The sequence below is a fragment of the Lygodium microphyllum genome, chromosome 2, assembly GCF_053477565.2.
Source record: "Lygodium microphyllum isolate KBCC chromosome 2, Lygodium_microphyllum_v1.1.10, whole genome shotgun sequence".
NCBI lineage: Eukaryota > Viridiplantae > Streptophyta > Polypodiopsida > Schizaeales > Lygodiaceae > Lygodium > Lygodium microphyllum.
This window is the reverse complement of record NC_141136.1, coordinates 158,856,830-158,882,836: the sequence shown is the minus strand read 5'-3', so window position 1 is coordinate 158,882,836 and position 26,007 is coordinate 158,856,830. Positions and strand designations below refer to the sequence as shown.

General features: G+C 42.3%; 1 protein-coding gene and 1 pseudogene across 5 annotated transcripts in view; one reads left to right on the top strand and one right to left on the bottom strand.

The window, feature by feature from the left end:
• Positions 1-26,007, top strand: part of LOC148040533 (NAD(P)-binding Rossmann-fold superfamily protein) — a 164,743-nt gene that overhangs the window by 39,060 nt on the left and 99,676 nt on the right. For all 5 annotated transcript variants that reach the window (XM_087700505.1, XM_087700490.1, XM_087700497.1 and 2 more), the window contains exons 5-6: positions 18,915-18,983; positions 19,935-20,090. In XM_087700505.1, coding sequence (XP_087556631.1) covers positions 18,915-18,983; positions 19,935-20,090 — 225 coding nt within the window. The remainder of the gene's footprint in view (positions 1-18,914; positions 18,984-19,934; positions 20,091-26,007) is intronic.
• On the bottom strand, positions 20,975-21,932 carry LOC148040535 (uncharacterized; annotated as a pseudogene).

The following is a 26,007-nucleotide window of genomic DNA, read 5'->3' as shown; positions in this document are numbered from 1 at the left end:
TTTACTCTAACCTCTAACCACAGTTATGCCTCACAAGTGAACATTTACTTAACCATGTGATTAAAAATTAATCCACATGTTAAGTGAGGTTTCAAAAATACATGTCCTCAAGAAAGCCCTTTCCCTTAAAATCCTTGCAATAATCCTTTGATTGCATTGCCAGATGCATCAAAAGCCAAATAGTGGATTGGAATTTCCAAAGGCATCATATTTAACACAACGTTGCACACTGTTGCTCAACCATTCCACATGTCCAACACACATTGAAAATTATCAGCCAATCATAACATAACATAAGACTCACAAAGAATCTAAAAAACGTTGCCAGATTATCAAGTGACATGTCTATTTCTAATGAGCTCAACTCATTTGGCAAAACCAAACCATAGCACAGCATAACCAAGCATAAACCATGGCTAAAACATCAATGGCATCATAACATATGCTGTTGTCGATGTAACTAGATGTAGACCATTGAAAATTGAGCGTAGTTTGATCATAAATTGATTACTTGCTGATCTGAGAACTGATCACAAACTGCTGAAAATGTGACCACAAATTGATTACAAACTCCTTGCAAAAACTGACAAGCAATCAATGCAAAAACTAATCCCAAAAGTGACCATAAACGGTTCTCAAGCTGATAAAAAACTGAGCTGAAACTGATCAGAATTTGTCTCAAAATTGAGGCAAAATTCATGCTAAATTGATCATTTGCTGATGCAAAAGTATAGTTCTAGTACCGAGGTGAAACTCATACTTATCTGCATACATCTCATAGTGACTAGTACACTAAGTAGCGACCTCATGGCAAACATACTGTCAGCGCAGTACCTTGGATGCATACTGAATACATTCGTGATTTGCTACATACGAGAGCTGTCTATAATTGAGAGAGTGGAAGTGCTACCTCCCCCTTGAGTATTAGGCAATACTTCAGACTCTTGCTTTGCTGAACGTGACGGAGCTTGAACTAATGTCGGCTCTCACTGAAAGGCATCTATGTAAAGCTAGAACAACTGAGGATGGTCTGCCAAGTCATCCTCTTCCATCCATTTGGTATCCATTGGTGAATAATTCCGAAATTTCACCAAGTATCTCCTAGAAACTTTACCTTTGACTTTTTTCCCCTTATGTGCCAAAATTTGCTTGGGTACCAAAATCTCATCTAGCTCCTCAACCTTAGGTTGAATTTCAACAGACATATCCTTTGGCACATCACCATGAAAAGACTTTAACAAATTGACATGAAAGGCATTGTGTATCCGCCAATGTGGAGGTAATTTCAGCTGATATGCCACATCACTGATTTTCTTCAACACCACCTGGAAGGGCCCATAGTATCTCATATTCAACTTCGGATACAATCTTTCTCTTTCTTTCATTTTTTTCAGCCTTGCCTTTTCAAAACACAGCAATACATAATCACCTTCCGCAAATTGCAAAGCAGGTTTGTGGTGATGTGCTGCCCTCTTTTGCTTTTCTTGCGATCTCTAAAGTGCATATTTTATCTTTGCGTAGGCTACATTCAAGTTTTTCACATAATGATCGGCCTCAAAGATCTTATCCTTAGTTTGCAGAATAGGTGGTACCTTCTTGCCACCCTCAACCACCTCAAATGGAGCTTTGCTCGTAGAACTATGCACTGTGTTGTTGTAAGCAAACTCAACCGAGGGCAAATACTGCTTCCACTATGTCTTGTGGTCTGAAATATAGCACCTCAAAAGATCTAATACTGTGGAATTTGCTTTCTCAGATTGACCATTTGTCTGCGGATGGAAGGATGATGAGAATTTTAGCGTGGCACCCATATTCTCAAACAACCCCTTCCAAAATAAACTTGTAATCTGGGGGTCTCGATCACTAATGATCGATTCTGGCATATTGTCATGCCGACATGTATTTTTGAAACCTCACCTAACATGTGGATTAAATTTTAATCACATGGTTAAGTAAATGTTGCACATGTGAGGTATAACTGGGGTTAGAGTAAATTTATAAGCCTGGAACGACCCAAGGAAATCATGGGATGTCAAAGGCAAAAGTTGCTATAAGTTATGCTGCACAAGTATTTTGTGGTATCTGGTACCAGTTGTTGGCCTAGGTCATTCATTTGCCCATAAGTGTCAGTTAGTGACAGTAGAGAAGTGGCATTTAATGGTACCTAACGCCAATGTGATAGTCAAAAATGGCGTAGAGACACTCAGGAATGGAATTTGCCCAACCAATTTAATTATTGGCTAGTCAAATTATTTTTCAGGGCACCGAATTAATTATTAGATTAAATTTTAGTATTCAAAGATTGAAAATTAATATTTAATTATGGATAATGCTGGAAAAACCATTTGGGAAGGCTGCTACTTGCCAAAAATGCCCATGCAAGATTGAAAAATGTCTTTAGAGGTTAGAGAGAGCATTTTTAGTGTATTCAACCTGCAAGAGGGAGGAAGGAGATGCTGTTGATCTGATTTGCAGCCATTGGAGGACCTTCTGAGGCAGCCAAGGGCAGGAGAAGACCAATCAACAACAGGTGATAGCATCTATAGGCTACTGAGACAGGGTAGCAGCAGTAAATGACTGATTTTCTTCAGTTCTTTGCATCTATAAGATGTTGTGGCAGGGCAGCAACTGCATTTGATTGATTTTGAGTCATTCTTCACGACAAAACTCTGAATTTTCTCTCTCTACATCTTTCTCTCTCATCTTCTAGCCATTTCACAGCCTTGCTTTGAAGATCTCAGCATTTGGACCCTTGGAGGCTAAGAAATTACAAATTTCTTTGCTGTAAACCCTAATTTATAGCAGAAATTAGGGTTTAGCAGTAGCCTCAAGAAGCGTGCTAGAAATTGGAAGCTCCAAGACTTGGATTTTTCAGGGCTGAAGGTGAATTTCAACTAATTTTAAGTGGAAGACAAGCCAACCATTGAATCTGGGGCATTTCGATCTCCATCAAAGCGGGTGAAGGCCAATTAAGTGCCCGAATCAAGGGGCAAAATAGATTGAAGACTTGCAGGTCACTTTGGATAGCAAGGGGAGTTTGGATTGTGAAGGGGATCAGGAGAATCCCGTTGTAAATAAACTTTTTTTCCAATAAAGCTAAAGAAATACTTAAAGGGGTACCAATTTTGGGGCCAATCGGGTGTGCATTGTCCAAGATCAGTAGGTAAATTTTTATTTTCAGATTTGCATTTATTGTTTGCTATTGTAATTAAGTTGTAATCAGGGATTTACTACCTATCCACGGAAGGAAGGCTGGTTACATGGTTCCACTGCAGGGATACCATCAAATCCTTTGAATTGGTGGGTCTGTGGTACTTGATTGCAACTTGGGACTATTGCATTATTGCTGAAATTGTTCTCAGCAGTGAATTACCGCACGCATATCTTCACATGGTGATACGGGGTCAAGTGGAGAGGATGCATCACTGTTTGGTCAATCACATGGTGAAGGGGGAAATGCAATGATTGATGTTGGGTATGGTTCTCAGCATGGACAGCATGCTGAAAATGTGGGAAATGACCCAAATGTTGGCATTTCAATGCATTAAGAGGCTGATGACGAGCAAGGGGCTGAAGAATTTGATAATATCTTCAAGGATCGAATGCATACAGCAGCAAATCTTTTTGCTAAATTGGCAAAGGATCCCCACTTTACTCAATCCTTGAATGCCCCAAAGAAGGACAGCAAAGGCAAAGAGAAGAAGACACCTTCTACAGCTTCAGGACAGCCACAAGAACCGAAGGAAATGCCTAAGCCTTCTTTAGAAGAGCCCAAAATGCTTGATGAGCACAAATAGTTGGTATACGTGGGGCAGCAAGTGCAAATACATGGCCAACTTGATAGTGCCAATCCATGGGAACATGGGCAACAAGGCAATTATGCACATGCAAGCATGGGATAGCAAGGATACTTTGGTGATGGTACCATTTTTCATGCTATGATTGGAGAGGCACCGTATACGGGAATGTATGGCACAAATCCCTATGGTATGCAGCAGCCAATACATGGCTCACAACACCTAATGTGTCCGGGTAATGCAAGTGGAATGCCTAATCCCATGTATGGCTGCATAGGCATGATGTCTGGGGCACAAAGCGGGCCAGATGGATATGTATCAGTACCCCCAGGGACTGTTGGAGCACAAGGATTTGGTGCTGGTCATGTAGGTGCTTCAGATAGTGCTGGTTTTTATGCAAATACAGCCAATGCACTTTTTTTGCAGTAGCCCATTTATGATAACTTGACTCCCATAGGTTCGTTGAAGGACTATGATGAAGGTGGCAAAAGCGTGAAGTTTGAGCCTTTTAGCGGTGTACAAGATAGGTTGAAAGCGCTTGTTTTTATTCAGTAGTTTGATGCAACCTATTATGGAGGCAATTTCACAGAGGCATCTAAGATACGCAAGGCAACCACATTTTTGAAGGGAAATGCATTGAAGTGGTGGTCTACACTTCTTACTCAAGGGAAGTCACCTACCACTTGGGTCCAGTTCAAGCAAATGTTTGCTTCAAATTGGTCGACAAGTACCTTTGAAGTAGACATTATGTAGCTTGGAATTAGTTGAATTTCAAAGACTGCAAGAACTTGGATCAGTAAACTAAGAAGTTTTGGGATGCATTGCTACTAGTTACTTGTTATCGCACAGTGCCCCTCCATGAGTAGGTGGAAAAGTATTTTTGTGGTTTGCCAAAGGGTATTCGGGATTTTTGCATTAAGTCCATTGTTTCTAGCATGTCTCATGTTAGAGAAATTGCTACTACAACCAACACATTGCTGCATGGAAAGGATGCAGGATTCCACTATGATGATGCCAAGTCACATATCAAAGAGTCAAATACTGAGAAAAAGGGTAAATCTGAAAATAAAGCTGAAAAATAGGGTAGATCTGAAAAATAGGGCTGGAAAAGGAACAGATCACAAAGTAAAAGTGGGAAAAGTGATGCACTGTCACGTAAACCTCAGTTGTTGGCTGCCAATATGGTTTATCACACTGAGTTGGATGCCATGAAAGAGCAATATGTTGCTAATTCAGACTTTGCTAATGTTTATGATTAGCTTTGCAATGGCCAAAGACGTGGACACTTTGTGCTAAGAGATGGATTTTTGATGATGCATGGACGACTATGTGTCACGAAGCAGTTAAGGCCTAGAGTTATCACTGAAAGTTATGCTCCTCCGTTTGTAAGACACAGAGGTATTGATGCCATGGCCAAGGCAGTGGAGCATTTCTTTTATTGGCAAGCTTTGAGGCATGATATAGAACAGTTTGTTAAGACATGCATCGTATGCTAGAAAGTAAAGCATGATAGGCAAAAGATGTCGGGTTTGTTGCAGCCCTTGGCTATTCCAAATAGGCCTTGTGAGAGCATTGCAATGGACTTTACTTTTGAGCTTCCTAAGATACCTATAGGGAATGATGGGATATGGACTATCATTTGCAGGTTTAGCAAACAAGCCCATTTCATTCTGGTGAGAAAGAAAATAAAGGCTAATCTTATGTCACGATTGTTTTTGTAGCACATCTTTAAGTGTCATGGTATGCGAGAGTCCATCATTAGTGATGGAGACCCCCGGAAGACCAGTTTATTTTGGAAGGGCTTGTTTGAGAATATGGATATCACGCTAAAATTCTTATTCTTCTATTTGCAGATATATGGTCAGTCTGAGGAAGCAAATTCCACAGTGTTAGATCTTTTGAGGTGCTATGTTTCAGACCACAAGACACAGTGGGAGCAATATTTGCCGTTGGTTGAGTTTGCTTACAACAACATAGTGCATAGTTCTATGGACAAAGCTCCATTTGAGGTGGTAGAGGGTGGTAAGAAAGTACCCCCTATTTTGCACACAAAAGATAAGATCTTTGAGTTTGATCGCTATGTGGAAAGCATGGATGCAGCTTATCAAAAGGTTAAATATGCGCTTCAAAGATCACAGGATAAGCAAAAGAGAGCAGCTGATTACGATAGGCATGCTTTGCACTTTGCAGAGGGCGATTATGTATTACTGCGATTTGAAAAGACAAGGCTGAAAAAGATGAAAGGAAGAGAAAGATTGTATCCGAAGTTGAGTATAAGATACTATGGGCCCTTCCAGGTGTTGGAGAAGATCAATGATGTGGCATATCGGCTAAAATTACCTCCATATTGGCGGATACACAATGCCTTTCATGTCAGTTTGTTGAGGCTTTTTCATGGTGATGTGGCAGAGGATATGTCTGCTGAAATTTTAACTTGAGGTTGAGAAGCTAGATGAGATTTTGGTACCTGAGCAGATTTTGGCACATAAGGAAAGAAAGGTCAAAGGTAAAGTTTCTAGGAGATACTTGGTGAAATTTTAGAATTATTCACCAATGGATGCCAAATGGATGAAAGAGGATGACTTGGCAGACCATTCTCAGTTGTTGCAGTTTCACCTAGATGCCTTTCAGCTAGTGCCGACTTTTCAGGCTCTATTAGGTTCAGCAGAGCAAGGGTTCGGAGTATTGCCTGATGGTCTAGGGGAAGGTAGCACTTCCACTCCTCCAGTTATGGACAACTCTTGTATGTAGTGGATCTCGGATGTATTCAGTATACATCCAAGGTACTGCACTGACAGTATATTTGCCATGAGGTCACTACTTAGTGTACTAGTCATTGTGAGATGTATGCAGATGAGTATGAGTTTCACCCGAGCATTGGAACTATACTTTTGCATCAGCCTATGATCAATTTGGCATGAATTTTGCCTCAATTTTGAGGCAAAAATTCTGATCAGTTTTAGCTCAGTTTTGATAAGCTTGAGAATTGTTTATGGTCACTTTTTGGATCAGTTTTGCATCAGTTTTTGCATTGATTGTTAGTCAGTTTTTGTAATGAGTTTGTGATCAGTTTGGGGTCACATTTATAGCAGTTTGTGATCAGTTCTTAGATCAGCAAGTGATGAGTTTATGATCAGATTATGCTTAGTTTTCAATGGTTTACATCTAGTTCCATGGATAACAGCATATGTTATGATGTCATTGATGTTTTAGCCATGGTTTATACTTGGTTTTCGCTATACTATGGTTTGGTTTTGCTAGATGAGTTGAGCTCATGAGAAATGGACATGTCACATGATAATTTGGCAATGTTTTTGAGATTCTTTGTGAGTCTTATGTTATGTTATGTTGGATGGTAATTTTCAGTATATGTTGGGCATATGGAATGGTTGAATAGTAGTGCGCAATATTATGTTGACTATGATGCCCTATGGAAATTCCATTGTAGTACTTTGCTTTTGATGCATTTGGCAGTGCAATTGAGGATAATTGCAAGGATTTCAAGGGAGAGGGTTGTCATGAGGACATGTATTTTTGAAACCTCACTTAACATGTAGATTAATTTTTAATCATATGGTTAAGTAAATGTTGCATATGTGAGGTGTAATTGGGGTTAGAGTAAATTTACGAGCTCGAGACCCGAGGAAATCACGGGATGTCAAAGGCAAAAGCTGCTATAAGCTATGTTGCACATGTACTTTGTGGTATTTGGTGCCAATTGTTGGCCTAGGTCATTCATTTGGCCATAAGTGTCAATTGGTGACACTAGAGAAGTGGTGTTTAATGGTACCTAATGCCAATCTGATAGTCAAAGATGGCGTAGAGACACTGGGGAATGGAAGTTGCCTAGCCAATTTAATTATTGGCCAATCAGATTATTTTTTAGGGCACCGAAATAATTATTAGATTAAATTTCAGTATTTAAAGATTGAAAATTAATATTTAATAATGAATAATGCTGGAAAAACCATTTGGAAAGGCTGCCACTTGTCAAAAATGTCCATGCAAGACTGAAAAACGTCTTTAGAGGCTAGAGAGAGGCATTTTTAGTGTATTCAATGTGCAAGAGGGGGGAGGAGATGCTATTAGTCTGATTTGCAGCCATTGGAGGACCTTCTGTTGGCAGGGCAGTAGCTGCATTTGACTGATTTTCATTCTTCGTGACAAAACTCTGAATTTTCTCTCTCTATAGCTTTCTCTCTCATCTCCCAACCATTTCACAGCCTTGCTTTGAAGATCTCAGCATTTGGACCCTTGGAGGTTGAGAAATTGCAAATTTCTTTGCTGTAAACCCTAATTTATAGCAAAAATTAGGGTTTACCAGTAGTCTCCATGGGTCTTGAAAATTTAGCTTCCACATATCTATGAGAATTTCAACAGAAATAACGTTTCCACATAGACAGTGCATGAATTACAACCAATATCTCTTTCTCATAGACCTGAAATGTCTTTTTTGCGCCGTGGAGAATTAAGATCTCATAAGCCACAACTCGGCCATCTTGCATAAGAAGAGCCCCAATGCTGTTACCACATGTATCACATTGAGCTATGAATAACTTCCTTAGATCGAGCAATACAAGCATATGATCTAAAGTTATCTTTTCCTTTAACTTTTCAAATGCTGAAATTTTCAGTGTTGTTCATCGAAATGGCACATCCTTCTTCTGCAAGGCCTGTAATGGAGATGTAATTTCAGCAAACCCGCGTACATCTTGAAGTAAGAACATAAACCAAGAAGATGCGGATCTCATGCATATTCCTCAAAGGGGGCCATGATTGTATTGCTTCAACCTTTGCAGGGTCCGTGCAAATGCCATCAGCCAATACAATATGCCCCAAAAAGTGGATTTCATGCAAGAAGAATTCACTTTTCTTGTCATTGATAAGCAGCCTATGCTCAGGTAGTTCATTGAACACAATGTCCAAGTGTTTTCTATGCTCTACCTTGTTCTTTGAATAGACAATCATGTTATCAAAGAAATGTACGCACAAATCCTCTATGTGACTTGAAGATACGATCCATCATCCGATTAAATGTGGCAGGAGCATTGGTAAGTCCAAAAGGCATAACAAGAAACTCAATACAATCCAAAAGATGTCCTAAAATGTGTATTAGGTATATCTTCCGGCCTAATGCTTATTTGATGATACCCACTTTTCAAATCTATACAGCTAAATATAGCTGTCCCTTGCAATCTATCCATAACATCATCTATTCGAGGAATCAGAAAGTGATTCTTTATTGTGATCTTGTTCAGAGCACGATAATCAATGCACATATGCCGCGAACCATCTTTTTTTTGCACCAAAAGCACTGGAGAACAAAAAGGAGATGAGCTGGATTGAATTAGCTCTTTTTCTAACAACTCATTTACCAGACTCGTAATCTCCTCTTGTTGGGCTGCACTAACTTTGTAGGGTGGCTTATTAAGTGGGCTAACTCCAGGGATAAGATCTATGCTATGATCTTTTAGCCTTTCAAGTGGTAGCTGCCATGGAAGTGACTGAGAGAAGCAATCAGAATATATTTTCAGAAATGACATGTGATCCTTCTCTAACTTAGACATGCTCCCAACATTCTCACTATCATCTTTATCCTTAGTAAAAACCAAGTACGTTGAAAGATGATTTTTCATTACTTTAGAAATGACAGCTGTAGATACAATAGGGACATATTCACTGTTAAGAAGAGTGCTAGGGTTTGCACTAAGGACACATAGAGTGTACGATCACGACAGAAACACAAAGACACAGACACAGAGGGCAAAACTCAAACCCTAAACACAAAACTCAAAACTCAAACACAAACAGAAGAAGGGAGAGAGAGAACACAACTTTGAAGTGAATGAATGCTGTAAATGAATGTAAGAGTGTACAGTGTGCTCAAGGGCAGAGCAATGTCGGAGTGTGACGTCTACGGAAGACGGATCCCAAGTCTGTGACCACTAGTTGGAGTGTAGGAGTGCTGAATAGTGAATGGCAGCAGGCTGGTTACCAAAACGCAGCAGTCTGGAGGCTGAAAATTGGTAAACGCAGTAGTGTACCACCGATCGGGGGCTGGAAACTGGGCATAGACTGCTGTAAACAGCAGTCTGAAACAGTGTCTGAGAGTGTTAGGACCTGCAATGCTGAAAACGCAGGCTGGCTGACCCTGGAGATGATGGACAGCAGGCTGAGCAGCAGTCTGGGACAGTTTGGAGCAGTCACCAGCAGTTGAGAGCTGTAGCCTACAGCAATGGATAGGCTGAAGATGATGTGGCTGCAATTGATGATGGCTGGACAGCAGATGGAGGCGGGTTGTAGACTGGAAACTGGGCGCCAACAGCAATAGAGGGTGTGTGGGCTGGTGTAACCTGCAAACAAGGATGATGGCTAAAGGGGGGCAGCCTGTCTATTTATAGATGTGGAAGGGCGCTCCAAAAATTAGGGTTTCCACTAAACTTTCTCGAACCGCTCCCCGTTTAGGGTTTCCACTGAACTCTCTTGAACCACTCCCCGTTTTAGGGTTTTACTCTAAAAGAGCATTTTTAGTGTGTTTTGGGGCTGTTTAAGAGGCTAATCAGCAAGTAATGCATATTTTAGCTCAACACTCCCTCTCAGGCCCAAAATTGAGCCGAAAGGTTAGGCCAACCATGGTGATGTTTATGTATCCCAAGGTGTTCCACCCAAAAGTAGCCAAGGCATCGGACAAAGGGTGCACGTCGGCTACCTAATGGCCTACCAAGACTACAGAGGTGATGGTTATCTTACCAAGGGAATCCAAGTAGTCACCCCAGAGAGGACAGGGCATCGGACAAAGGGTGCACATCGACTGCCCAGTGGCCTACCAAGTCCTACAAAGGTTGATGGAACTACATGGAATGTGTTTTGTTTTTGAATAAGTGAAGTAAATTTGATGGGATGCAGCCGATTGAGGAATAGTGACCCAGAAGACGGGAGTAGGGAGGGTGCACCCAACACATCACAAAATAGTACAAGCTAACCTAGCCACTTAGGGTGCCAATGACGAGAAAAAATAGGTGGTGAGGTATCCATGTGATGAAGAAGGATGGTGGTGTGGTAACAAGAGCCGCCAGTGGAAATAGCTTAGGATCCACTTAAGTGGTGCTTTGCACAATGAGATGCAAAGTATGCTACATGCTGAAGAATACTCATGCAGCAGGTGCCACTTGGACAGTGTTCCTCATGGGAAAATTGTTCACTAGCCCAAGCGCCCTAGTATAAAGATGATGAAATCATGCAATGCAAAGGGTAAGGTACAATAGGGGGGAGAAGCCGATGTTGAAGACAAAGTGCTGAAGCCTATAGAATACCAAGAAGGGTAGGAACCCCCTCTTAACCTAGATGTAGATGCTGAAGAAGGAAGAGGAGCTTGATGTCGGTCTTCGTGTGGTGCCTAGAACCATAAGAAATGAAGAGGAGGAGGAAGCATCCCAGCTAGAAGAGCTAGGTAGAAGTCACCGCATGATAGCATTAAGAGAGATGCTGTACGATCCGCCTCGGGAGGGGAAGCCTCCATGCTGGTAGAAGAGCAAAACGCCAAGGATGATGAAACCATGAAGGATGATGAAGTAATGCATATTTTAGCTCAACATTCACCTTTTAACTTTACAGCAAGTGTGAGTACCTTTCCCTTATGTTGAATAGTGATCTTTTTTGCATGAGAATCAGTCACTGCACGCATACAGTGACACCATGGCATACCGAGCAATACATCACAACTCTCAAGTGGAGCAATGAATAACTCTTCGCTATCCACATATCATTGTATATGCAACCGAACCTTTCAATGATGAGCGATATGACAGACTCTACATGGCCTTCATATGCCATTTCAACTTTCCCCATGGGTCCCATCTCATCCTCTTTGATGTCTAGATGGGTGGCCATGTCAATAGAGATGAAGTTGACTCATGCACCATTATCAAAGAAAATCAGTGCATGTTTATCTCTAATTTTGCCCCATGCTCTGCACAACTCAGTAGCATCATCATTGGGCTGATCACTAACAACATTAGACACCAATCCCATTGATGTTTTGGGCTTCTTTCCTTTAGAATCTCCGTGATTTTTTGACTTTCAAGCTTGATAGTCCCTTGCAATGTGACCCTCTTGTTCACAAATAAAACGTTTATTTGCAGCCATCAAGTCTCTACATTGTGCCAATGTTTTTGAGCCATTTCTTTGTTGTTTTGGTCTCTGTTCAGGCTTCAGATCTGTCCCTTTTCTCAGCCTTAAACAACTTTTTATTCAGCTTCTCTCCACTCTCTACGAAGCCCGAATTCTTCCCATGTAGCAAATTATTGGCTGTAGTAGTAGTCTCTATGAATTGAGACATGCTAGACACGGTGGATTTAATGCAAAAATCCGTGATTTCTCTGGGCAGTCCACAAACATATTTTCCACTTGCTCATGAAGGGATACGGGGCGATAAGAAGTAATAGGCAACAATGCATTCCAAAACTTATTATATTGCTCCAAATTCTTACATTTCTTAGTATCCAGCTTATTCCAAGCTGTCATGATGTCTACCTCAAAGGCACTTGCCAACCAATTTGATGTAAATATTTACTTGAATTGTACCCACATTAATGGTGCTCTACCTTGTATCAAAAGAGTGGACCACCACCATAATGCATTGCCTTTTAAGAAAGTGGTTGCCTTTCGAATCTTTGAGGACTCCGTGAAGTTCCCCCCTGAATAGGCTGCATCAAACTTTTGAATGAAGGTCAAAGCTTTCAACCTATCTTGTACCCGCTAAAGAACTCAAACTTCGTTGCTTTTCCACCCTCATCATAGTCTTTTGCTACCCCTTTGGGTGTCAAGTTGTCATACACTAGTTGTCGCATTTGTTGAATTCACATTCAAACCAACACCAAACGGAGCATTTGCATGGCCAACATTTATTCCTTGAGCCCCATAAGCATTTGGGTTGTAGATGCAGTACCAAACACGCTACTTTGTGCCCCATGCATCAAACCAATGCTGCCATACATAGGGTTTTGCATATTTCCAGCCATACCCAAATACATTGGGCCTTGCACACCATGCATTGGTTGCTGCATACTATAGGGATTTGTGCTATACATTCCTGTACGCAGTCCTTGTCCAACCATAGTATGAAAAATTGTGTTTCCACCAAAATATCTTGGCTGCCCCATCATAGAATATATGCCCGATTGTCCAAAATCCATTGGATTGGCACTTCCGTGATGGCCTTGCATTTGCATTCCTTGCCCTATAGGTACCAATTGTTTTATTTCATTAGCATCTTTGGGAGATTCAAATGACAAGTTTGGCATTATCTTTGGTGCATCTTGCTGTCCCGAAGGTGTAGAAGACGTCTTCTTCTTCTTGCCTTTTGTGTCCTTCTTTGGAGCATTCAAAAATTGGGTAAATTGAGCATCCTTTGCCAATTCAGCAAAGAGATTCGTTGCTGTTCTCGTTCGATTCTCGAATTGGTCATCAAATTCCTCTTCACTTTGCTGGTCATTAGCCTCCTTATGCCCTGAAGGCCGTGCATCTTGCCCAACAACAACATTTTCAGCTTGCTATCCATGGTCTGAGCCTTTTGTCGAAGGTCAGGCATTGCATTTCCTTCATTTCCATGTGAATATTTATATTGAGAGGCATCATCACTGCTTGAGTCCATCTCACTCTATGAAGACATATTGCTGTAATTTCTTAGCTGAGATTAAAAAACAGCACTAGCACAAAGCTTTGGCTTGCAATTAGGTGCCTCAGGCCCACCAAATCAAGGGATTGAGTGGTATCCCGGCAATGGAACCATGTAACTAGTCTTCCCCCTCGAATAAGGTGGTAAATAACCTGAATAAGCACTATTTACAGCAATTAACAAATTCACAAAATTGAAATGCACACTTTACCATATAATCTTGGACATTGCACACCTTGTTTGTCCCAAAATTGGCGCCCTTTTGGTATTTATTTAACTTAATTGAAGAAGAAGTTGATGTACAATGGGATTCTCTCAATCCCTTTTGGTATTCCAACTCCCCTTGTAGTCTAAATGACCAGTAAGCCTTCAATCTGATTTGCCCCTTGATTCGGGCAACCAATGGGCCTTCACTTGCTTTGATGGAGATGGAAAATGCCCCAAATTCAATGATTTGCTGGTCCCTCCACTTGAATAGGCTAAAAACAGCTTCAGCCCTGTTGAATCCAAGTCTTGGAGCTTCCAATTTTTGGCACGCTTCTCGAGGTTGCTACAAAATCCTAAATTCTGCATATTAGGGTTTCCAATAGAGAAATCTGAAATTTCTCAGCCTTTGGTAATCTCAATTCTATAACCTTCGGAGCAAGGCTGTAGAAAGGCTGGAGACGAGAGAGAATGTTGAGGAGAGTGAAAAATTCAGACTTTCTTCGCGAAGAACTAAAGAAAATCTATCATTTTTTGTTGCTGCTCTCTCAACAGCTTGTAGATGCAAAGAAGTAAAGAAAATGAGTCATTTATTGTTGTTGCCCTATCTCCAAAGCCTATAGATGTTGTCACTTGTTATTGATTGGTCTTCTCCTATCCGTAGCTGCCTCAGAAGGTTCTCCAATGGCTGGAAATCTAACTAGCAGCATCTTCTCCCTCTCTCTTGAAAGCCGAATACACTAAAAATGCCTCACTCTAGCCTTTAAAGACGTTTTTCAGTCTTGTATGGGCAATTTTGACAAGTGACAGCTTTCCCAAATGGTTTTTGCAGTATTATCCAGAATCAAATATTAATTTTCAGTCTTTAAATATTGGAAATTAATTTAATAATTATTTTGGTGCCTTGAAAAATAATCTGATTGACCAATAATTAAATTGGCTAGGCAACTTCCATTGGTGAGTGTCTGTGGGCCATCTTTGACCATCAGATTGGTGTTAGGTACCATTAAACTCCACTTTCCTAGTGTCACCAACTTACACTTACGGCCAAATGAATAACCTAGGCCAATAATTGGTACCAGATACCACCAAGTACCTATGCGGCATAACTTACAGCAACTTTTGCCTTTGACATCCTGTGATTTTCCCAGGTCTCGAGCTCATAAATTTGCTCTAACCCTAGTCACATCTCACATGTGTAACATTTACTTAACCATATGATTAAAAATTAATCCACATGTTAAGTGAGGTTGCAAAAATACATATCCTCATGACACTAGACCTATCACTATTTGCATTTTGCATTTGGACTATTTTCTCTTTGTTGGTGGGCGGCTGCCACAAAGGTTGAATGACCTATTTACAGGTGGATAGAACTCGATTTTTGCTGTGTTCTATGCTGGGCTGGTTCGTTTTGATATGGGATTGGTTGAATGCCAAAGCCCGCTGTTTTCTCTTTAAGAGTTGTACAGATTGTATGCTCATGGATGTACCACTTATTTGTATCGTTGCAAAGGTTCGGAAGAGATTGACGTCTCTCTACTGGATCTAGACATTTGGGCGTCGATTATCTCTCGAGTTGAAGCCATGATAGCTTTTTGTTGTAGATTTCCCTATGATGAGGAATCACATTACAAGATGAAGGAGCTTGAGGATGAGCTTGTATCCCTTTGTATGGACATTTCCTTTGGAGAATCTAGATGTGATACTTCTCTCTCATCTTTTGTTACCAATATATGATGTATTCTGCACTAGTCTTCTCACTTCTTGTAGCCGAGAGACTTCCACTTAGGAGGAGCTAGTTTCATTGGTGCTTGAGCAGAATGCAGGTCCCAGTGAGACAAATTCTTGTAGAGCTCGTGCACATGGCTGTGCTTATGCGGTCTTATCTCTGCAGGTACATGATAAGCCAAGTGGGGAAGAGAAAGAGGGTGGAATCATCTTCGGACTTTGATATAGATTTTGTAGGGAAGTGTAGAGGATATCCCACATGTCCTCATTGTTGGAAGACCTCACACCCTAAGGAGAAGTACTGAAGGAAATGCCCTCACCTTCGTCGGGGAGCAAAGGGTAGATCTACATCAGAGCCTTTCTCTAACCCATCTTTGTCACTCGCTATTACCACCGAGACCGTGTTTCTGCACATTTATTAGGTGGAGGATCCCTCTTTGATTGTCTCGTTTTCTAAGCAACCTTGGCTCATTGACAATGACACATTGAGTCATGTGACTCCTCAATCCGTCCTAGGATATCATCATTGTTGGTAATATCTCTTTGGTGCCTATTAGTGGTGTTGGCACCTTGCCTCTATTTTTTGACCGTCCATCAAGCTTCGTTTCTAAGGCCCTACGCACTTGGGCTTCCATTTTCTCTTTGTTCATGGCCTTTCTAGACTTGGGATCTGCATTGTCTTCAGTAAGCCAGTCGTCTCTATTGAGCATTCTTCTATAGGAGCCCCTTTTGTGATAGGTTGGTAAGAGAGGGGGCTATCTATACTCCATTTGCCTTCCATTGTGTAAGGGCCCTTTGAGGAGCTTTCTATTGCTGCACCTATTCTGGATTGTATGCCCTTTATCCCATGAGTTCCATCCCTTTCTCCACCATCTCCTCTAGTGGATCCCTCATACCTCCCATCCCTTCCAGAGGGGGATGATATTGGTGATGTGGCTGTGGATTTCTTGGCCCTTTGTGTCTTAGAGGGGCCTTCCCAAGATTGTGAGGAGTTTCTTCAAGGTTTTCAGCCTACTTTGGGCCTTTTCTTTATGTAACAACCTCTTTTCTTCGTCCTCGAGCCACCATCCCTTGCCACTTGGCCCTTGGTCCCTGTTATTTCTATGCAACTTATGGCACCTTCAATAGTTCCTTGTTATCGTATCATCATTGGGTTAGAGGTTTTGGCTCAGCCTTCCCCGACTGGAGTTTTCAGGAGTGATTTGTTCAAGAATGCTTTGTTTCTATTGGCCTTTGGTAACCTTCCGGTTGATTAGATTTTTATCTTGAGATGGGATCTTGCTCCTTGGCTAGCTTTCTTTATCGACGGACTTCATTGGCATTGGCACTTTTCCTACCACCCTCAGATTTGTATCTCCTTTGACCTTCTGCCACATCTAGGATCTGAGTGGGGGTGCTAGAAGTTGTGTGTCTTGTGTGGTCATCTCTCGCGTATGAGCCTTAGACAAGGATATTAGGAGCTCTAACATTGTATTTGTCTATCATTTTATGTGCTGTAGGTACTTTAGATGGAGGACACATTAGTGCTTTTTTTAAAGGCACTTTTGCCTGTCTTGAGCACCCATATTTTGGGCGTGGCCACTTTATTACGGGATGTGGCCCGAGTTTCCCAATATATAGGTGGCTTGCCCTCCCACTTGCATTATTCATCATTGATTTTTCACGATCAGCCAGCCCTCCTCATTCTCTCATCCCCGTGCTACTGTCTAGTGCCCACATTGATACATAGAGTTGCATGTTGGGGTTGACCATTGCAGCGTTGTACCTTCAGCCATTGTAGTCATATTGTTCCTTTTCTCACATGCCTTCTCTCTTTGCCTCTTCTCCATGTTCACTTTCCTTTCCATTGCACACTCTCACAGGAAGAAGGCTGAATAACAATCGCTAGTAGTAGGAGAGAGTCCAGATGCATGCGCTAGCTAGCTGATAAAAATTTCAAACTAAGATATTTGCTAAAAAGGGTGTAGGAAGTAGAGAATAGATACTAACAATTTGCAAAACAAGGATGGCCTGAGCGGTGGGAAGCCTGTCTATTTATAGATGAGTGGATCCTTCCAAATTAGGGTTTGGCTCAAGGAACACAGACTCTCTCTAGGAACACATTTTTAAAAAGATGAAGGTTTGGTGATAATTTAGTTTTGGGGTTGTAATGAAAAGCTTATTAGTTTATAATGCATTATTCACCTCAACACCCCCTATCAAACCCAAAAGTGGAATGAGGAAGGGGCCATAAAAATAGCTCAATTCCATAATGACCCCAAGGCATCCCACCCAAAGTAGCTAGGGCATTGGGCCAAGGGTGCACATTGGTTGCCCAAGGACCCACTGAGACTATAGAGGTGATGGCTATCTTACCAAGGTTGCCCAAAGGGTCATCCCAAAGAGGCCAAGGGATCGAACAAAGGGTGCTCGTGAGTTGCCCAGTGGTCTACCGGGACCTACAAAGGTGGATGGAACCACTTTGAACTTTTTATCACTTTTTTTAAGTGTGTTCGTCCTATCATCCTATCAAGCATGTGTGCCATAAGAGGGAAATGAAAGGGATAGTCAAATCCAACACACCATAAAACAGACAAACTATCCTAACTATCCATGGGTATCAATGAAGAAGGAAAGCATGGGGGGAATGTGTATAGAGCTGCCATAGAGATTGCTTAGGGAGACTACCATGTGAATTGCCATGAATATGGTGGATCTAGAGTCAACCATTCTAACCGAAGAGGGACGAATGTGCAGAAATGCATGTTTACAAGAATAGAATACCAATGCATGGGGTAATGCAAAGGACAATGCAACAAGCCATGCTCAAGTCAAATGCAATGCAACAATGCCACTTGGATTGTACGACAATGCATATATTGATAAAAGAACTAGTAGGGTTAGGGTAACTCAGAGAGAATGAATATAGAAGAAGAACTAAGAATAATGAATAAATGCAATGCTTGTGCAGCAAACACACTATGGGCGGTGAATACAAAATCTTGAACTCTTGTGCCTTTATGATTGGGGCAGAGAGTGTGAGCTGGAGAATATATCATTCTCTGTACAGATACCAAAAACACAGCAGACAGCCTCCAAAAGTGTGCAGCAGCCACAAATGTAAAAATGGAGAGTTTCGATTAGTGCCGGATGAAGGTGGATGGCTTGAAAGAGTAGGCAGCATACTCTAAACAGTCAGGATGATGCAGGCGATAGTTGCAAAATGCAGCAGATTTGATGACGTGGCAGGCTGTACAGCAGGGCTGGACAGTAAAGATAGCTCAAAACCATGATTACCCCAAGGTATCCCATCCCAAGGCAGCCACTATTCCCTTATTTAACCATCATTCATCTGTTTTTCATAACAATTAGTATTCCTCTCTCTTCTTTTATATTTTGACTCACTGCACTAATGTGGCTCTGGTATTAGTTGAAAGTGTTCCCTCTATGCTCTTTTGAAACTATTTCATCCTTACATTATCATGGAACGTCTGATTTGTAGCTTATATTATTGTTTTATTGTTCAGGCTGGAATGACGAAAACAGATGCCGCAGTGCAAACATTAGCAGGAATCAACCCAGATGTTATCCTTGAGGTTATACATAATAAATTTTGTTGATTATAGATTGGAAGTCTGAGAAGTATTTACTTATGCTCTCTCTTTTATTTTCACTGGTACTAAAAGGTCCTAATGTTTTCAAGTGAAATCATTTAAACAGTAACTTGAAATCTTCATTGAGTTTCAATCGTAGTGGTCAATTAGCTACGAAGGCTAGCTTATTATTTATTGGACAGATAAAAACCCACTGATGCATAATTTAACGACATGAGTATCCTTGCACATTAAGAAAATTATGTTATTGTAGAGGTTGATTCAAATGGTAAAGAGTTTAATCCTTCTTAGGACCTGCAACCTTCAGATTAAGCTCACAGTTGATGTTTCTACATCATTTCAATTATGTTTTTAGTCCACTCCTTCAGTGTCAGTATTGCACAAATTGTCTTGGTTTCTATAACCTTCAAAGCATCATCACAAGATAATGAACAATTTCATTGACAAGAAGACAAAAGCATAGACAAGAGAACTAAGGACAATGGTTAACTAATCCTACTGGATATGGAAATACAAGAGTTATCTCGAGTGAGCAAATTGTTCTTACAAGGTTAGAAGGCACCAAGATGCTCCTAGCCCAAGCAAGCTTTACTGCAAGAGTACAACCTAGTGCAGGGCTAATTGGAGGTGCTTTAATACAGGCCAAAAGTCAAGAGTGCCCTAAGGTGCTGTATTCAAGTTGGAGCTCCACCTGTGACTGGTTTAGGTTGGCCATAAACACGAATAGATCCTCCATGGCACAAATCAACACATTTACAACTGATGCCCGCAAAAGATCCCCTTTTTGTCTGAAATCTTTCTAGTGCAATGTGTTGGGCTTCTTCTTTATAGACGGATCTGTTCTGCTTTCTATCCAGTTAGGATGGTTGCAAAAATGTTTCCTAGCAAAATTTTATTAGAATAGCATATTATACTTAATGCTTTTGATTGCAGAGCTACACGAGCAACATTACAACTGTAGATGGTTTTAGTAGCTTTCTAGAAAGCTTGACACATCAAGTTATGGCTGGCACTCGAGGGAGGAGAACGGGTGTGGATCTGGTGTTGAGTTGTGTTGACAATTATGAGGCACGGATGGTGGTAAATCAGGTAACTAACAGTTTAAACTATCCAGAAATCTACATTTTCTTCTCTCACACATATACTTGCACAGGGTGCACATGGCACTCCAATGCACAGATTGAAACTGACGGATGATGTTTAGTGCATTTGATGGTTTTTCTGGTTTTCTGAGACTTGAGCCCACTTTGCTTTTATACACATGTTCCTTCTACTTTCAGATTGTTTCATGAGAGATCGCCAAGGATGTAATAAGGTTTAGGTGATATCTTGACGTTCATGGAAGAAATGGTATAGCATTTTGGATAGTCAGTCAATGCTGTTGAATTTTTATATTGAAGTATGTTCATGTTTGAATTATGCGGCTATCCATTTCTCACCCACATGCAGAATGTCACTGTTCGTTCTTTTACTTTCTTGCACAGTAGTGGGCATTTCTGTATTTTCTTCACATGGATGATGGAATCATTACTCTGTAAAAGGATAATGTTGCAAGCAGTCTTGTTGACAATGGATGCTTACTTTTCTTGGGCTCATTTACCATGTATAGCATTTTGGATAGTCAGTCAATGCTGTGGAAATTTTATATTGAAGTATGTTCATGTTTGAAATATGCAGCTATCCATTTCTCACCCATATGCAGAATGTCCTGTCACTGTTCGTCCTTTTACTTTCTTGCACAGTAATGTGCATTTCTGTATTTTCTTCTTCACATGGATGATGGAGTCATTACTCTGTAAAAGGATTATTTTGTAAGCAGTCATATTGACAATGAATGCTTACTTGTCTTGGCCTCTTTTGCTATGTGTTCACTGCTGGGTAGAAAGAAAGAAAGATATATTAACGTCTTCTGAGGCCAAAATCGGCCTATAAGACAAAACCATGTACAATGTTGGTCATCACTGAAATATATCTCATAGGCCGATTTTCAGGGTGAGATGGTCCATCTCAATCCCATGTCGTGTAAGCCACTTCTCTACCTGTGCATACCATGAAGTTTCCTATCCTGCCTTAGCTAGCTGCCTAGCAGCCTCGAAGGCTCTCCTAGGTAGTTTATTTGGGTGCATGTCACGTACTCAGTGTATGAAGCTCATGGTTAGAAAAAGGGCCTCCATCATCATGGGGGTTGTAGCAAACTTGGCTCTAATAATCTCATGTGGTACTGACAGTTTGCTACGGACCATCCACGAGAGCATGATGATTTGCGGTCTCTCAATCTGTGTCCATAGGTATGTAGCCAAGCCAGGGGTCCAAATACGTGCACCATAGATCATGGTTGGTGTGACCAGTGTGTGAAACAGCCACCTCTGTGTGCAAGACTGATGGAAGTGTGCCTAGTGGCATTGTCTCTCCATCATGGCCAATGTTGCGTATCCTCGTGTGAGACGGTCTCTATCTGCCTACGCCATGGTGAATCTCCCAGCGGATGTAGTGAAGTGACCTGTGGGTAGAATATGAGTTCACAACCTCTACCTGTCTGGCTCCTAAGGTGAAGACTAATCTCCTCATTGGAGCCAATGTGTGAAAGATTAGGATCTTGGTTTCCCCAAGATTAACGGTCAATCCACGTTGTGTGCAAAAGTCATGAAGGGGACAGAGATGTTGTTGTAGACCCTCATGTGATTCAGAGATTAGCACAATTTTGTTAGCATAAAGCATAACAGAGACGAATGTATGTGCTAACTCCACCCTATCACCTCCTCCTCGTGTGATGTGATCTTCTATCTCATCGATGTAGAGACCAAAGAGTGTAGGTGATAGAGGACATCCATGTTTCACTCCAATGGTGCTAGAGATGGTGTTTGAAAGCCCTCATGGGTATCTCACTCAACTCACCACTCTCTTATATAGTGCATAGATACCCCAAATCATGTCTGATGGAATCTCCAGTGTTTGCAGCCTCTGTAGTAGTGTATCTCGTGAAATAGTATCAAAGGCTTTACGGAAATCCACAAAGCAGCAGTAGAATCTTTTCTTTCTCATTTTCACATGCTCAATCGTGCTCTTCAAGGTGAAGATGTGGTCAAGTGTAGAGAATCCCTGCAAGAATCCAGCCTATCCTACTCCTGTCAATCTCCCTCTCTCTACATATGCAGTGAGCTTTGCCTCCCTCACTGCTCTATATATCTTTGCCAACGTGTGGCCCACCATGTTGGTTTTGTAGTTACGTGGATCTAGGGGGTCTCCAAACTTGTGGATGGGCACGATGGTATGCATAGTCCGCTCATCTAGGAAGCTCTATGCTAGGGCCCTATCGAACATAAAAGCAAGGAGAGGAGCCAAAATGTCAACTGCATAAATGAAGTGCTCACCTTCTATACCTATGTGATCCATTAATTGTCCATGCTATAGGCGCTCTATCGCTCTTCTCATCATACTAGCTCATGCCTAAAATAGAAAGTGGTGGATTGGGTATGGGTAGTGGTTGGCATCTGTGGGTGTGGGGAGGAGGATATGATGAGGGACAAGTAGGTATGATTTGCTCCGATTGGGCAGGGGTGGTGGTGAAGGATTTGACTAGTTTCATTGTCTCAATAAAACCTAGTACATAGTCTGCTATATTAGAGCCTGTGGGCTGGAAGCAAGTTAGTACTTCAAATCTAGGTCGTTTCTTCATCTTATTTTAAATAATCAAATGGTGTTGGGATCCTAGCTCTAGTAGGTGCTAGCCGTAGCGAGTATTGTGTCCTCTAGTATGTATCAGCGGGTATTTTGTATGTTCTTGGCTCCTCCACATCCATCACTTGTAGCCTCCACGAATCCTCAGAATCATGTGTTGTAATGTTTGCTCTGCATCCTTGCATTAAAATCTCTGACTAGGAGAATCTTCCCTAGATTGGAGTAGTGTACAATCTCATTGGACAGGTCGGTAGTAAAAGGGGACTCTCCTCAGTTCTGCTTTCACTAATAAAAGACACACCTACATATATTTGCACACTATGCCATTTCTCTCTCCCTCTTGCTGCTGCGGCTCCCTAGTAGAGAGAGAGAGAGAGAGAGAGAGAGAGAGAGAGAGAGAGAGAGAGAGAGAGAGAGAGAGAGAGAGAGAGAGAGAGAGAGAGAGAGAGAGAGAGAGAGAGAGAGAGAGAGAGAGAGAGAGAGAGAGAGAGAGAGAGAGAGAGAGAGAGAGAGAGAGAGGATCGATCTGACGCGGATGGAGCGATGGCGACCTGACCTTCCGTGGTACCCGTCGACGCCTGCAGCCTGCGGTGTCCTGCGCTGTGTCAACGTGCCGAGAGAGAGAAGGGCGAGCGATCTGCAGGTTCGATGGCGACCTGTCGCCACTGGCCGTCTTGACGTCTCGCAGCTACGCGCAGCTGTTTCTGGCCTGACGTCTCGCTCGCCATACTTGCACGCCTGCTTGTAACCAGTCTTCTGCCGTTTCAGAAAGAGAGAGAGAGAGAGAGAGCCCACTGCCCTGTCTGACACCCAGACCTGTTACTCACTGAAAAGTAAACCTGCCCCGCTGCTCCTGTGCTTCTGCACTAAAGTGCAGAGATCGACAGAGGACCAACGCCACTCGGACAGCCAGTAGTCTGCCCCTGCTTGGCGATGCCTGTCTGCCCTGCAGACAAACGGCCTCCCTCAACAGCCACATCCGGCCTTCCTGGTTCCGTCTAGCCTGCGGTGACCTCCTGTGTCACTGGACTGTGTTCATTTCTACCTCCCGTGTGCTCCTGATTCTGCATCTGACCTGCACAAGAGGTGATATAACATGGCTGGCTTGGATACGGCTTTTATCGACCAAACGGTGGTAGCCCTTGGTCCGGATTCTAATACAGAGGAACCAGAGGAGATGGTTCCTTGCACAGAAGAGATGCCCCCTGGTCCTGATTTCCAGCCTGCGGGCAAACGCACCAAGCATACTTCAGACGCGGCAATGGATCATCAGGAACGTTCTTATGCTCAGGTTGCCTCTGATTTTGGGGATTCTCAGGATGTTGACTGGGAGCATTTGCTGGAATTTGCCAACACTCTACTTGGTGATTATGTCCAACATAATCATGAAGCTTTTTCTGACTCAGGATCTGATGATGTGCTGGAAGCCACGGTGGACCCGAAACATGTCTTGCGCTCATTTTCGGTATTTTATGACCGGGCTGTTATACTCTTCTTCACTGGCAGGATCCTAGTGCTTCCCCATATTCGCCAGTGGCTGCACAATCTACTAGAAGGGGAGTGTGTTGAGGAGATTTTTGTTGGGCCCCGAGGTTTCTATGAGGTGCTGTTGAAATCTGAGAAGCACCATGCTGATCTTCTGTCTAAACTGCCATTGTTCTTTGATCGCCGTTTGGTCCATGTTGTGCCATGGCGCCCAATGACAGATTTTCAGCGCCTGCTTCAACGTGAATGCCCGTGTGGGTTGAAGTGGAAAATTGTCCGGTTGTCTATTGGCCACTGTTAAAGGATGCCATGGTCGTTGTGGGCACTGTGCTGGTCCCCGCGAGCCTAAGGGCCATGAATCGCAACGGTTTATGTATGTTATGGGACACTGCTAGGCAAAGGCCTGCGTGATTACGTCTCAATTGCTCTGGCATGCACCCTTTGCACTTTCGTTTGAAATGGGGCAACTTTGCAGGACATTGCTTTTCGTGTGGAAAATTGGGGCATTTTATGGCTGAATGCCCAGAGAAGCAACAGACTTCAGATGCTGAGCATGTTGCACTGCCCATGGAAGATATGGTGTGCGATGTTCCGTCACAGGATGCCACCCAGCCACCTAAAGTTTTGGATAAAGGTAAACAGCATGCTTCGGGTTTGGATTCCCACGGCAATGATTGGGTGGATGTACGTGCAAAAAAAGGTAAAAGGTTTGATGCTGGCCTTGGCAGATACTGGGCCTAATGCTTCACAGGATTCCATGTGCACTTATATGCGCCGGAAAGAGATGTTGTCTTTAGAGTATCCTGCTCATCCTATGGTTTCTTCTGCACCTCGTCATCAGTCTACTAGGAAAGTCTATTCGGACGGTTCAAAGGGCCCACCTGCTAAGTTGGCTTTTGATAATAAAGGCAATGTGATTACCCCATGGGATCGTCGTTATCCCCGCTCCACCCCCAAGACAGTGGATATTCCCTCTACCTTTAAAGCCGGCCGGCAGAACTCTTTTGCCGTGTTAGCTGATTTTTTGGATGAGGGAGTCCTTGACATTCTGGCAGAAAAGGTTAAATCGAGGTAAGCTGTCCCTTGTTCCTGATTTCCTTTTGATTACACATGAAGATAGCCACGTGGAATGCGCGAGGCATTTGTTCTCGCCATAAGCAACATGCCATGTGGACGGTGTTGCATGAGAATTAGTGGGATGTCTTGTGTGCTCTTGAGCACAAGAGTCACAGTGAAGCAGGAAAAGTTGTAGATTGCCATGGATTTCACTTGTTTTATGCAGGGACACATGTCATGCATTATTCTGGTGTGCTTATGATTGTACATGAGAAATATCAGCCTGTTCTCATTAAAAATGATGTACATGGCCGTTTTGTGGTGATTGAAGTTTTATTTGAAGGAGAGATCTTATGGTTGTTGGGCCTCTATGCTCCGAATGACCCGTTATCTCGCCTGGATCTTTGAAATACGTTGCAGACCTCCTTGTCACTTGGCAGACAGGGTTTTTTGATGGGGGATTTCAATGTGTGTTGATTCTTCAGAATCCACATCAGAACATTCGGTGATGGATGCTCTGGAAAGTCGTTGTGGAATGCTTTTGCTCTTGCTGTACTTAAGCAAGATCTTTGGTCTTGGCTACACCTCTCTTCTACAGGGTTTACTTTCCATTCTGCGCAGTATGCAACTACATGGTCATGGTTGGACCGCATGGACATCATGTGGGATGATGATTTTCTTCCTGAGATGCTGGAAATGAAAGTGTTGCAGTACTATGGCTTATCGGACCATTTCCCTCTACGGCTTGAGATACTTGCACAACCCATTGCACCTTTTAAGCAATTCC